The sequence below is a fragment of the Erpetoichthys calabaricus genome, chromosome 10 (genome assembly GCF_900747795.2).
Source record: "Erpetoichthys calabaricus chromosome 10, fErpCal1.3, whole genome shotgun sequence".
Lineage (NCBI taxonomy): Eukaryota > Metazoa > Chordata > Cladistia > Polypteriformes > Polypteridae > Erpetoichthys > Erpetoichthys calabaricus.
In genome coordinates this window covers 14,871,404-14,885,786 of record NC_041403.2, presented here as the reverse complement: position 1 = coordinate 14,885,786, position 14,383 = coordinate 14,871,404, and the positions used below count along the sequence as shown (strand labels likewise).

General features: G+C 44.5%; 1 protein-coding gene across 10 annotated transcripts in view; it reads left to right on the top strand.

Annotated features, from left to right (window-relative positions):
- dock7 (dedicator of cytokinesis 7) overlaps positions 1-2,804 on the top strand; it is a 281,118-nt gene extending 278,314 nt beyond the window's left edge. For all 10 annotated transcript variants that reach the window (XM_051932685.1, XM_051932692.1, XM_051932691.1 and 7 more), the window contains one exon: positions 2,362-2,804. In XM_051932685.1, coding sequence (XP_051788645.1) covers positions 2,362-2,404 — 43 coding nt within the window. In that variant the 3' untranslated portion in view covers positions 2,405-2,804. The remainder of the gene's footprint in view (positions 1-2,361) is intronic.
- The last annotated feature ends 11,579 nt before the right edge of the window (positions 2,805-14,383 follow it).

The following is a 14,383-nucleotide window of genomic DNA, read 5'->3' as shown; positions in this document are numbered from 1 at the left end:
TGCTCAAATCCTTCACAAGACTGAATGTTTTGCTGCCTGTTGTCTTATTTGATAGATTGTGTCTTTGGTCTCGCGGGTCTTTAAAATGTCTTCCAAGAAGATCACGTATCGTAGACTTGCTTTTTGCTTTCCAGGACAGGATTTCTTTTTATAATGGATAGATATTTCTGACATGAAAAAATAAATTGGTGACCAATATAGCCAACTCTTCTTTTCAGTAACAGCAACAAGCCTTCCATTCATGGAATCTGTTAGTTTCTTGATCTGTTGCCGATCAACTTTTTGTGCAGCAGCAACCACAGCCTTCCAGAGTTCAGAGAGGTGGACTGTTTTCCTTTCACTTTAAATCTCCCTTTTAAGAAGGGCCCACAAGTTCTCAATAGGGTTTAGGTCAGGTGAGGAAGGGGGCCATGTCATTATTCTGTCATCTTTAAGGTCTTTACTGGCTAGCCACGCAGTGGAGTACTTTGATGCATGTGATGGAGCATTGGCCTGCATAACATTCATGGTCTTCTTGAAAGATGCTGACTTTTTCCTGTACCACTGCTTGAAGAAAGTGTCTTCTAAAAACTGGCAGTGGGTTTAGGAGTTCAACCCGAAAAGGTCCAACTAGCTCATCTTTAATAATACCAGCCATACCAGTACCCCACCTCCACCTTGCTGGCGTCTTGAGTTGAAGTGGAGCTCTGTGCCCGTTACCGATCCAGCCACGGTGGCCCATCCATCTGGTCCATCAAGTGTCACTCTCATCTCATCACTCCATAAAACCTTTGAAAAATCTCTTTTCAGATATTTCTTGGGCCAGTCTTGACGTTGCAGTTTATATGTCTTGTTCAGGGGCGGTCAGGTTTCAGCTTTCCTTACCCTGGCCATGTCTCTGAGCACTGAACACCTTGTTCTTCTAGGCACTCCAGGTAGGTTGCAGTTCTGGAATATGACAGCACTGGAGGATAACAGGTTCCTGGTTGCTTCACGTTTGATTCTTCTCAAATCTGTGGCAGTTAATTCTTGCGACCCTGTTGACTATTTGCAACAAAACACTTGATGGTTCTATGATCACACCCCAATATCTTAGCAATTTGTAGAGCGCTGCATCCCTCTGAAAGACTTTTTACAATTTTTGACTTTTCAGAGTCAGTTAAATCTCTTTTTTTTTTTTTGCCCAATTTTGGCCGAGAAAAACAAGCTGCCTAATAATCATGCACACCTTGATAAGGGGTGTTGGTCTTCTTAGGCCACACACCCTCCCTCATTACACAGATACACATCACCTGCTATGCTTAAATCAAATAAGCATTGTCGTACGAGGCTGGGGGTCAGACCCGGCCGGGACGCCTGGAAGGACCGGGTTGTGGCGTATTCGTCCTCCGGGCCACGAGGGGGCAACCGCCCTGCATTAGAAGAGGCCCACGGAAGGGGAGCAGGGAGGCCCAAGCCCGTTGGGGCCAGTATCCACCACCAGGGGGCGCCCCGAACCTCATGGAGCCCGGGACATATTTACTTCCGCCACACCCATGGACGTTGATCCTTCCAGGTGCTCTCCTGACACTTCCGCCACACCAGGAGGTGACGTCAAGCAGAGCACCTGGAGCTCATCCGGGTGGGGATAAAAGGGGCCGCCTTCCATCCAATCAGAGAGCTGGAGTTCGGAGTGGGAGCAGGACGAAGCTCCCGTGGAGAGAGGAAAGGCGGCCCAGGGACGTTGAGAGAAAGGCCCGGTATAAGAGTGATTTGGACGAGGAGCACAGTGTGTTGTGCGGGACAGAGTTGTGTGTATTGGTGAACAAGAAAATAAATGTGCTTTGTATAAAGATGTGGTCTTTGACTGGTGGTGTCCGGGCAAGTCTCACAGCATTCAAGTTTATACAGCTTGGAGATGGAATATATGCATGAAAATTATGATCTGCTGAAAATACTCACTTGCCTAATAATTGTGCACACAGCGTAAATAACTTGTCGAGACCATAACAGAGACCCCAGAAGTGGGTTTGTGGGGGTCTAAGTAGCATGATGAGACTGTAAACACTGAAGTGCTGGGATCTCAATTACTAGTTGGGGACTGTAACGGTGACTGTGGTCAGTGTTGATTATCAAAGCCCGCTTCACCTTTCATTACTGAGTGTGTCGTCCATTCACTTGGACCCATAACGCAGTAACAGAGCTGTTGAAGGTTTGCATTCGAGGTCACAATGTCCCTGTGACAAAGAGAGCCAAGATGTCAGGCTGCTCCCGTTTCCCCTCATTGACCCGATTTGACGCCGAATGTCCAGAATTGTCTGTAAGCGGCGGGTTTGTGTCATCTGATGAGATGTGAATGAGTTCCAAATGCACTAATCCCCCCCCCACTGTGTTCTCTTACAGAGACTCCTTCAGCAGACTGAGCCTTCGGAAACTCGACCTTTAAATTCCCCGGCCAACTTATTTATTCACTTGTAAATATCCACGGACTGTACTTGTGAGCAAGTAAACGCTTCCAAGCCCGGACTGGCCCGCCATCTTGTGTCCGCCTCTGTGCAGATTCTTATTGTTCTGTCCTCAAGTATTTCATATGACATTGTATATTTTGAATTTTTTTGAGCAGTCTGAAAACAAAGGGTATCACTATTTAAAGTATTTTTATTTAGCTCAGTTCATTTGTTAAATTAGGATGTTTTAAAGTTGTTTTACATACACTCTGCTCTCACATATTTTACTATGTAATAAATATTTTAATGTCTGCAGTATTTTTCTTTCAAGTACCAACAGCCAGTATTGGAATGTCGCACCGTGCCAGGAAAGCGAAAAATAAATAAATGAAAACCCAAGACTGGAATGGGGATCCTGCTTTTAGGTTTTTATTCTCCTCAGTGCGGCGGCGACGTCCTCCTCCTCTTGTCTGAAGATTGGAGGCGTCTGCAGAGGTTGGTCCTGGAGGTCCTTAGTGGCTGCAGGTATTTGTTTTAGCCCAATTTCTAGATAGATAGAAGTTTGTTTCACCCCAGGGGGAAATTTGGCTTTTTATAGAAGCTCTTTAAAAATAAATAAATACATACTGTATATACTCGCAAAAAATCAATCATTAAATCAGACCCCGACTTATACACCCGTTCAAAAATACGACTTATTTTTATTTATTTTGTATGTCTATAGCACATTTCATACAAACAATGTAGCTCAAAGTGCTTTACATTACTGTATTTACTGACGTCCCGAAAAATCAATCATTAAATCAGAGCCCGACTTATACACCCGTTCAAAAATATGACACTTATTTTTATTTATTTTGTATTTCTATAGCACATTTTCATACATACAATGTAGTTCAAAGTGCTTTACATTACCGTATATACTGACGTGTAAGTCGGGTCTTGAAACCTGAAAAAACGATCATAAAATCAGACCCCGACTTATACGCCCGTTCAAAAATACGACACTTATTTTTATTTATTTTGTATTTCTATAGTACATTTTCATACAGTGTAGCTCAAAATGCTTTACATTACTGTATATACTGATGTATAAGTCGGGTCTCGAAACCCGAAAAATCGATCATAAAATCAGAGCCCGACTTACACGCCCGTTCAAAAATACGACACTTATTTTTATTTATTTTGTATTTCTATAGTACATTTTCATACAGTGTAGCTCAAAATGCTTTACATTACTGTATATACTGATGTATAAGTCGGGTCTTGAAACCCGAAAAATCGATCATAAAATCAGAGCCCGACTTATACGCCCGTTCAAAAATACGACACTTATTTTTATTTATTTTGTATTTCTATAGTACATTTTCATACAGTGTAGCTCAAAATGCTTTACATTACTGTATATACTGATGTATAAGTCGGGTCTTGAAACCCGAAAAATCGATCATAAAATCAGACCCCGACTTATACGCCCGTTCAAAAATACGACACTTATTTTTATTTATTTTGTATTTCTATAGTACATTTTCATACAGTGTAGCTCAAAATGCTTTACATTACTGTATATACTGATGTATAAGTCGGGTCTTGAAACCCGAAAAATCGATCATAAAATCAGACCCCGACTTATACGCCCGTTCAAAAATACGACACTTATTTTTATTTATTTTGTATTTCTATAGTACATTTTCATACAGTGTAGCTCAAAATGCTTTACATTACTGTATATACTGATGTATAAGTCGGGTCTTGAAACCCGAAAAATCGATCATAAAATCAGAGCCCGACTTACACGCCCGTTCAAAAATATGGCACTTATTTTTATTTTTTCTTCATCTTCTTGCCTCCTCCAATCTCACATCAGTTTCTCAGACACATCGAATTTTGTTGCAGCAGCTCAGTTACTAATTTCTTCTGCTACTTCAATAACGTTTAATTTAAAACCAGCTTCATATTTTCTTCTGATCGAACGCTCCATCGTAGATAAGGGATGCTCTTATGATGAAGGTGTTTGAGGGCGTGAGATATAAAAAACACAAATCAGTGCAAACGTCGCATCGGAATAGTTCTGGTATTACTGTGTGGTCACAATACATAGAATATAAAGGCCGTGTGCTCCGTGGTTACTCTCAGGTGGGCGTTAGCGTGTCATAATCTCTTGGACCAATAGTGTGAGTTTTCCTCATTCGACTTATATATTTTTAGTTTTTTCTTCTTTATTTCGCCTTATACAATTTCTTGTATTAGGAATTTGTTAGTTTTCGCATACCCCTTGGGGTCAGAGCGCAGGGTCAGCCATTGTACAGCACCCCTGGAGCAATTACAGGTTAAGGGCCTTACTCAAGGGCCCAGCAGAGTAGGATCTCTTTTTGGCAGTGATGAGGATTCGAACCGGCAACCTTCTGGATACCAGCACAGATCCTTAGCCTCAGAGCCACCACTCCTCCCCAAACATTATAAAATACTGGAAATTATACAGTAAAATCAAGTCCTGATTTATCTGCGGGAGAACTTAATACGTGAGTATATACGATGAAAGGGTAGATAAATATAAATACACACACACGGCACACCAAAGGAGTGTGTTACTGAGGGAGGACTGAGACTCCCCATGTTCGTTACTACTGTAGGTTGGTCTCCTCTCTGTCACACACACACACACACTCCTACATATGCCCTGAATATCACTCCACTCCACACAGGGATTCGCCATCTCAGACGATAACAGTGTATGGGTGGGTCTCTCCTACACCTTTTGGTTAAGTGCCACCTACCAACCGATGATGTCGCATTTGTTTGTCCTATTGAGATGCCCCTCTCAGCCTTGATAACCCTGAAGGGATGAGCAAATGGTCACCGTCCCCCTGCACCCTAATATTTACTTTATTACTTCAGTCACTCTAAATACAAAGTCTAGAAATGTAAAAGCAACGTGCTGTTTGTTAAAGTATAATAACACCAATAGAAGAACGTGATAGAAAACAAAGTTAAGATATTTATAATCTTGGAAAACTTACTGAAAACTGGCAACGTCAAGGGTGGATGTTGTCCTGAGTGGCTTTTTGACTTTTTGAGTGGCGTCCTTCAATGTCCAGATGAAATGCCAGGGTGTGACTTGAGGCGTCACTTCCCGCTGTCACCGCTCTCTCGGTCCCTCAGACGAGCTGTTCTTGATGTTACAATCACATGTGACCGAGTACTGTGAATCATGGGATGTTATGCACATACAGGCTGGCTCTGCCCAAAAACTCCCATCCTCGTCCGTGTCTCTTACTGTCTTCCATTCTATTTACCGTTAAGTTGTAAACTCTGAGCATTTTAAAGTGAAAGCGCCATACCAAGACACTTGCATTAAAGTTATAAATTATTGGTATAAGATGACAGAATGCAGAATTAGTTATTACAAGGAACAAAGAATGCAAATGTACTCAGACGAGTTGTTTTTGCATTCCCACCACAGGAACTTTTCTTTTCCAGAACGAGGGACTTTTTAATACTTTGTGTAGCATTGCCACTTGGGGTATTTGTAGTTCCTGGTACTTATATATATATATATATATATATATATATATATATATATATATATATATATATATATAAAATAACTGTAGCTGGAAACCATATCACAGACCTTTGCCTCCACATACTGTATATACTGCACTAGCTGTGCCCGCGGCTCCGCCCGCGTGGTAGTGAAACAGGACAGTGAGGAGGGTCCCGCCTGGCTCCCCACGCCTGATGTCACACTTCCCCCTCCACTCGGCCTGCAGCCTCTCTCTCTCTCTCTCTCATTAGCGCAAATATATCACTCCTGCAAGCAAACTGTAATACTTCACGCAATGAGAAAAGTCGCAAAATCAACTGGAATGTTCAAGAAAAGTCTAGAAAAAAAAAAACCTGATCTGAATTCGATGAGCAGTTCTCTCGTTCACTTACTAAGTGGAGGTAAGATACGCCCCAAGGCTGGCACATGAGCGAGGAGGGCCTCAGCCCGCTACGTGTCTCTCAGATTCGCACTAATAAATCGATTACCGCAAGCGAAATTGGAGAGGTCACAAAATCAACCGGAATGTTCAAGCAAATTATAGAAAAAAACCTGATCTGAATCCGTTAAGTAGTTACAATACAATCCATCCATCCATCCATTTTCCAACCCGCTATATCCTAACTACAGGGTCACAGGGGTCTGCTGGAGCCAATCCCAGCCAACACAGGGCGTAAGGCAGGAAACAAACCCCAGGCAGGGCGCCAGCCCACCGCAGGACATACACACACACTAGGGACAATTTAGAATCGCCAACGCACCTAACCTGCATGTCTTTGGACTGTGGGAGGAAACCCACGCAGACACGGGGAGAACATGCAAACTCCACACAGGGAGGACCCGAGAAGTGAACCCAGGACTCCTAACTGTGAGGCAGCAGCGCTACCTACTGTGCCACCGTGCCGCCCTACAATACAATACAATTTATTTTTGTATAACCCAAAAATACACAAGAAGTGCCGCAATGGGCTTAGTTCTCTCATGAAAACCAGACAGACATTGGCTTTAATTTAATATATATATATAGCTAGCGTACGTATGCGCACCTAACCTACCTGTCTTCAACTCCCAATGAAAACATATCTGTACTGTACAGTACACAAGAAAGTCATTTTAAAAGTTAATATTTGTCAATTTGTGTTATAGATTTCTAGTATATTTCAACAACAAACAACTGAATGTTATTTTTTGCACTTGGGGTATTTGTAGTTCCTGGTACTTTATATAAATATTTTGTAACAAAGTTGCTATATAGGCGCTGACCCGACACCGGAGGCACGTATAAAATCCAACAAACTTTTCTTTTTTTTCCCTGTGTCCCACAGGCAGTACACCGTCCTAAAAGCAAAGCAAAACACACACACACTATTGTTAGCACCACCACTCCTCCTCCTGACTCCTGCTGGCCCCTTTTATAGTTCACCCGTGAAGTGCTTCCAGTGGTGGACCACCTCCCTCCGATTGCACCTCTGGGTGTGGCTGAACTACGACCCAAACGGGCCCAGGAACCGCTGCTGCGACTCCTGGTGGCCACCCCAGATCCCAACAGGGCGACGGAGAACCCCCTTTGGAGCCCTGCGGGTATCTGAGACACCACAGTCAGCTGGGGGGGTCCAGGGTAGGTACCGTGCAGCCCATGCTTGCTCCCCTGGAACATACACAGAAGGGGCGCCCCGGCCGTCTGTCACAAGATGTACAGTGGGTACGGAAAGTATTCAGACCCCCTTCAATTTTTTACTCTTTGTTATATTGCAGCCATTTGCTAAAATCATTTAAATAAATTTTTTCCTCATTAATGTACACACAGCACCCCATATTGACAGACAAAAAAAAGAATTTTTGAAATTGTGGCAGATTTATTAAAAAAGAAAAACTGAAATATCACATGGTCCTAAGTATTCAGACCCTTTGCTGTGACACTCATATATTTAACTCCGGTGCTTTCCGTTTCTTCTGATCATCCTTGAGATCTCCTTCATTTGAGTCCAGCTGTGTTTGATGATACTGACTGGACTTGATTAGGAAAGCCACACACCTGTCTATAGAAGACCTTACAGCTCACAATGCATGTCAGAGCAAATGAGAATCATGAGGTCAAAGGAACTGCCTGAAGAGCTCAGAGACAGAATTGTGGCAAGGCACAGATCTGGCCAAGGTTACAAAAACATTTCTGCTGCACTTAAGGTTCCCAAGAGCACAGTGGCCTCCATAATCCTTAAATGGAAGACGTTTGGGACGACCGGAACCCTTCCTAGAGCTGGCCGTCCGGCCAAGCTGAGCTACCAGGGGAGAAGAGCCTTGGTGAGAGAGGTAAAGAAGAACCCAAAGATCACTTTGGCTGAGCTCCAGAGATGCAGTCAGGAGATGGGAGAAAGTTGTAGAAAGTCAATCATCACTGCAGCCCTCCACCAGTCAGGGCTTTATGGCAGAGTGGCCTGTCGGAAGCCTCTCCTCAGTGCAAGACACGTGACAGCCCACGTGGAGTTTGCTAAAAGACACCTGAAGGACTCTGAGATGGTGAGAAATAAGATTCTCTGGTCTGATGAGACCAAGATAGGACTTTTTGGCCTTAATTCTAAGCGGTATGTGTGGAGACAACCAGGCACTGCTCATCACTTGACCAATACAGTCCCCACAGTGAAGCATGGCAGTGGCAGCATCATGCTGTGGGGGTGTTTTTCAGCTGCAGGGACAGGACGACTGGTTGAAATCGAGGGAAAGATGAATGCGGCCAAGTACAGGGATATCCTGGACAAAAACCTTCTCCAGAGTGCTAAGGACCTCAGACTGGGCCGAAGGTTTACCTTCCAACAAGACAATGACCCTAAGCACACAGCTAAAATAACGAAGGAGTGGCTTCACAACAACTCTGTGACTGTTCTTGAATGGCCCAGCCAGAGCCCTGACTTAAACCCAATTGAGCATCTCTGGAGAGACCTAAAAATGGCTGTCCACCAACGTTTACCATCCAACCTGACAGAACTGGAGAGGATCTGCAAGGAGGAATGGCAGAGGATCCCCAAATCCAGGTGTGAAAAACTTGTTGCATCTTTCCCAAGAAGACTCCTGGCTGTATTAGCTCAAAAGGGGGCTTCTACTAAATACTGAGCAAAGGGTCTGAATACTTAGGACCATGTGATATTTCAGTTTTTCTTTTTTAATAAATCTGCAACAATTTCAAAAATTCTTTTTTTGTCTGTCAATATCGGGTGCTGTGTGTACATTAATGAGGGAAAAAATTAATTTAAATGATTTTAGCAAATGGCTGCAATATGACAAAGAGTGAAAAATTGAAGGGGGTCTGAATACTTTCTGTACCCACTGTGATATATATATATATGTGTAAGTATAAGTTCTGTGGGTCAGATGAGGAATTGTGCTGATTGGGGACAACAAACACTGGTGCCACCTTCCATATCTGACTGTGGAGAGTTGTCGGTGAAGATGGACCGCCGCACCACTCTTCATAGCCACCTCCCCGATGGTGCGCTGTGCCATGTGCTGCATCAAAGCAATAACCTCCCCCTGTAAAGTCACAACTACAGTGGAGGGGCTCACCCACGAACAGCCGATTGTGCCTCACTTTGTCCAGCGTCACTCTTCATAGCTGTGCACCACATTGAAGCCGTACTCTCCCCTGTAAAGTCACGATCTCTTCAAACAGGTTCGGTTCTTACCCGTGAACGCCCAGTCGCGCCACACATCACACAGCATAACCACCTCCCTAGTGCGCCACGCCAGGCACCCCGCTGAAGCCATAATTTCCCTTGTGAAGTCACACAGTGGCTTCAGAGCAGGACGGTGTGGGAGGCCCTGAACGCTCCTCATTCGCATGTCCTGTTGTGGTGGCCCGGACCTTTCATTGCACAGGAACTCATTGCACTTGAAAACAGAAGCTTCTTTTGTGAACGAGTTAAGGGGGTTGGTTGCCTTCGAGGGTTCCTTAAACTCCCTTGTGAACTCGTCAGGTCTTTTATTGTTTGGAGTAAAATTTAAAAACTTAATAAAAGCAGCTTCAAAAAAAAATGTCGATTTTATCCCCCTCTGATTTAACGCATAACAGGACCTCCAGTGCCGCCTCCTCTGAGACTGGCCGTGACCCCCCAACAGCCATCATTTCTCCAGGTATGGCTTCAGATGTTGGCATTTCTGTTAAACTTCACGACAAGCTGGCGGTGGCCGCTGACTAAAGCCGTTCAGGTCCGCAGTGGGGGGCTCCTCGGCCCAGCGTCTCTCCTTGCAGTGTGTGGGTTGTTGAAGTTCTCACAGTCCCACTTTGTGTTCACATGAATCTGTGGTCAGTTTTTTTTTGGGAGAGACATGACGTTTATTTGCTGATTGGTTCTCACACCACGAAGTTGGGGCTCTAATTTACCAAAAACCAAATTAACACGTTAAAAGGTGAACACTGTGGCCACGAGTTATCTTTGAAAAATGTGAAGTTATCGTAAAGAATGGGATGTGTGTTGGACTTGTGGGCGGGAGCCAGTCGCATGGCGTGCAGGACAGAAGGTGTTACTTAAGGCCAAGTCACATTAGACGATTAGCGATTTTCATCATCTTCAGGAATCGGAGACAGTCGTGTAGGTGGATTTACCCAGCAACTCACTGTGACAACAAACGGGTTCAGTCAGGGAGTGATTTTTACATTTTGGGGTTGGGGGGTTGTTGTGCGTTGCAGCTTTGTGGACATGAGCCTGGACACCTGACCAGCACCCTGTAGTACAGTAACAATGAAAGCAGGTGTTTTGGACCCCACAAACAGAAGAGGAGCTCGTCTGTCTGATGTCTCATGTTTTAAATACAACAGCAGCCACACCACATGGGCTTCAGAAGAGGTTGTCCACCTGACACTAAGCCATGTTTGGGCCTGGCCAGTACTTGGATGGGAGGCCATCTAGGAAGGAAAAGCTTGGGTTGCTGCTACAAGAGGTGCTGGTGACTCCATAATGTGGATCCCAATGACCCCCCCCCCTCTAGTGCAGCGACGCTGTGCTGTAAAACGGAGATCTCTCACGCCTTCACCACCTAACAGCTAATGTGTGGTGAGAGTACTGGTGCAAAAATGGCTGACGGCGGATCATCCAGGTGGGTGCTGCACATTGGTGGTGGCTCCCCACTCACTAAAGTGCTTTGTGTAGTTGAGAAAATCACTTAAAAGAATTATTAACAGAATGAAAAAAGGTCCAAGATGGTGTCAGAACTTGCTGTCAGAACTTGCTGTAACTTAACACTGCATACTGGACCGTGCATATCGGGCAGCATATTGTTGGCTGTCGGGAAAAGTGGTCAGCACTCTGGCACTGGAAAGTTGGCACGCAGTTGTAGAATTTGACGTGCCCAGTGATTTTTTTCAGTCATACACAATGACGTGGTGGCAAGATCAGCAGCAGCTATTGGCAAGTATGGCCTACCCAACAACTAGAAGTCGCGTAATGTGACAGCCGCTCTACAGACTTTAGGTTTGGATCTGCGCAAAAGGTGGTAACGGGAGTCGCACCAACATTGGTAACTGCTTCATTCAGTGTGTGTTGGAAGTATAAATACTGGACTGTTATCATCAGAGTATTTCTTTGAAGGCCGTTTTATTAAATTTCCCATCTGTCTACATTTTTGAAAGTGGCACTGGGGGAAAAAAAAAAAAAGAGTCAAATAACTGGAATGACAACTTGAAAACTGGCAAAAGGTTTGCTACATTTTGCAATCCTCTTTAGTTGCAGACCCTGCAGTCCTCATTGGTACATCTCCACACACTTTTTTTTTCCTTTCACCCCGTTTCGCTTAAACTCAAAGCTTGGGCTCCCCCTGCTTTGGTGAATCAAGTGCACTCGTCTGGTCCTTTTTGGTGGTTTGGAGTAAGTCCCATAACCCCCTCCTGCCAAAAAGGGTAAATTGAGGTTGAACGTCAGTGTGACAACACCACACCATTATAAACAACAGTAGCTGGCTGGCTGGCCTGTGACCCAGTGGTTTAGAAACCCAGTTGTATGCTCACAATGTGCAGAGACGAGCGAGCTCTGAGATTGAGCATCACACGCCACTGGAGCACCTCACAATTATTTAGCGTCCCTCTGTGAAGTGACGTCCTTCTTGTTGAAGTATCTCCGCTGGGCTGTATTCCCTTCTGAGGTTTTCATGGCATTGTCTTTTAATTTTTAATCTTTAGCTGTGGTCATCTCTGCAGGTCGATACTTCAGTCACTCTGGTCTTGCCTCAGCACATTCCACTTTAGTTTTCTGGAACAGGCTGTTGAAAAGTATTCTAAAATAAATGTATTTGGGACATTGTGTGCACGCAACTGGATCACTTATCAAAGAAATAAATAAATTAGGGTTTTAATACTAAATATTCAAATATATTCGAATGTTGTTTAAAGGTTCTTTCTGCTACTAGAGATACAGTTCATCCAGAAAGTATTCCCAGCACTTCATCACTTTTTCCACATTTTGTTATGTTACAGCCTTATTCCAAGATGGATTAAATTCATTTTTTTTCCTCAGAATTCTACACACAACACCCCATAATGACAACGTGAAAAAAGTTTACTTGGGATTTTTGCAAATTTATTAAAAATCAAAAAACTGAGACATTCCATGTCCATAAGTATTCACAGCCTTTGCTCAATACTTTGTCGATGCACCTTTGGCAGCAATTCCAGCCTGAAGTCTTTTTGAATATGATGCCACAAGCTTGGCACACCTATCCTTGGCCAGTTTCGCCCATTCCTCTTTGCAGCACCTCTCAAGCTCCATAAGGTTGGATGGGAAGCGTCGGTGCACAGCCATTTTAAGATCTCTCCAGAGATGTTCAATCGGATTCAAGTCTGGGCTCTGGCTGGGCCACTCAAGGACATTCACAGATTTGTCCTGAAGCCACTCCTTTGATATCTTGGCTGTGTGCTTAGGGTCGTTGTCCTGCTGAAAGATGAACCGTCGCCCCAGTCTGAGGTCAAGAGCGCTCTGGAGCAGGTTTTCATCCAGGATGTCTCTGTACATTGCTGCAGTCATCTTTCCCTTTATCCTGACTAGTCTCCCAGTCCCACAGCATGATGCTGCCACTACCATGCTTCACTGTAGGGATGGTATTGGCCTGGTGATGAGCAGTGCCTGGTTTCCTCCAAACGTGACGCCTGGCATTCACACCAAAGAGTTCAATCTTTGTCTCATCAGACCAGAGAATTTTCTTTCTCATGGTCTGAGAGTCCTTCAGGTGCCTTTTGGCAAACTCCAGGTGGGCTGCCATGTGCCTTTTACTAAGGAGTGGCGTCCGTCTGGCCACTCTACCATACAGGCCTGATTGGTGGATTGCTGCAGAGATGGTTGTCCTTCTGGAAGGTTCTCCTCTCTCCACAGAGGACCTCTAGAGCTATGACAGAGTGACCATCAGGTTCTTGGTCACCTCCCTGACTAAGGCCCTTTTCTCCCCAATCGCTAGATGGCCAGCCAGTTCTAGGAAGAGTCCTGGTGGTTTCGAACTTCTTCCACTTACAGATGATGGAGGCCATTGTGCTCATTGGGACCTTCAAAGCAGCAGAAATTTTTCTGTAACCTTCCCCAGATTTGTGCCTCGAGACAATCCTGTCTCGGAGGTCTACAGACAATTCCTTTGACTTCATGCTTGGTTTGTGTTCTGACATGAACTGTCAACGGTGGGACCTTATATAGACAGGTGTGTGCCTTTCCAAATCATGTCCAGTTAACTGAATTTACCACAGGTGGACTCCAATGAAGCTGCAGAAACATCTCAAGGATGATCAGGGGAAACAGGATGCACCTGGCCTGTGGAAGATGCAGCAGATCATGTGCGTGGAGCGGCCTGATTTGTGAAGTTTCAGAGCGGGGCGCCGGTGGTCAAAGAATAGCACACAAGATTAAACTAACAGGGAATTCTTATCCCCCTTTACAAAAATATAAATGCATGTAAGCTTAATGCTCGATTCCTAAAAACAAAAATGTGTCAAGCCAGCAGCCTCCTAAGGACACCTGTTGGTTCAGGTGGCTTTCCCGACACAGAAAATGCTTTTTAAAGTGTTGATATTAAAGCCGGTGGAACATAAAAACAACTGGAAATCAGAACTCTCAGGTTCAAGAGTGACAAGAAAGAGGCCCAGGAGCACAATGTCACATCGATGTTACGTCGAGGGCACTCGCCAAGTTGGGACATCCAGTGAGCAGAAAACAGCAGTGCTGTAGACAAACTTAACAATTAAAAACGAGCAAAACGCAGAGCGGCAAAGTGACGTGCAGAAGACGCATAAACCACAGCGGAGAGTGAAACGGCCACCTAGCGAGTGACGGGTGGAGGTTAATGAGGACCCAATGGCGTCCTTACGGCCCTGCTGTGGATTCCATGAGACGAGGAACGCACCAATTATTTTCATGGACGTTTTTGACGTCTGCTGCTGTTCAGCGTTCGTCCCCAGAGAGCCAAA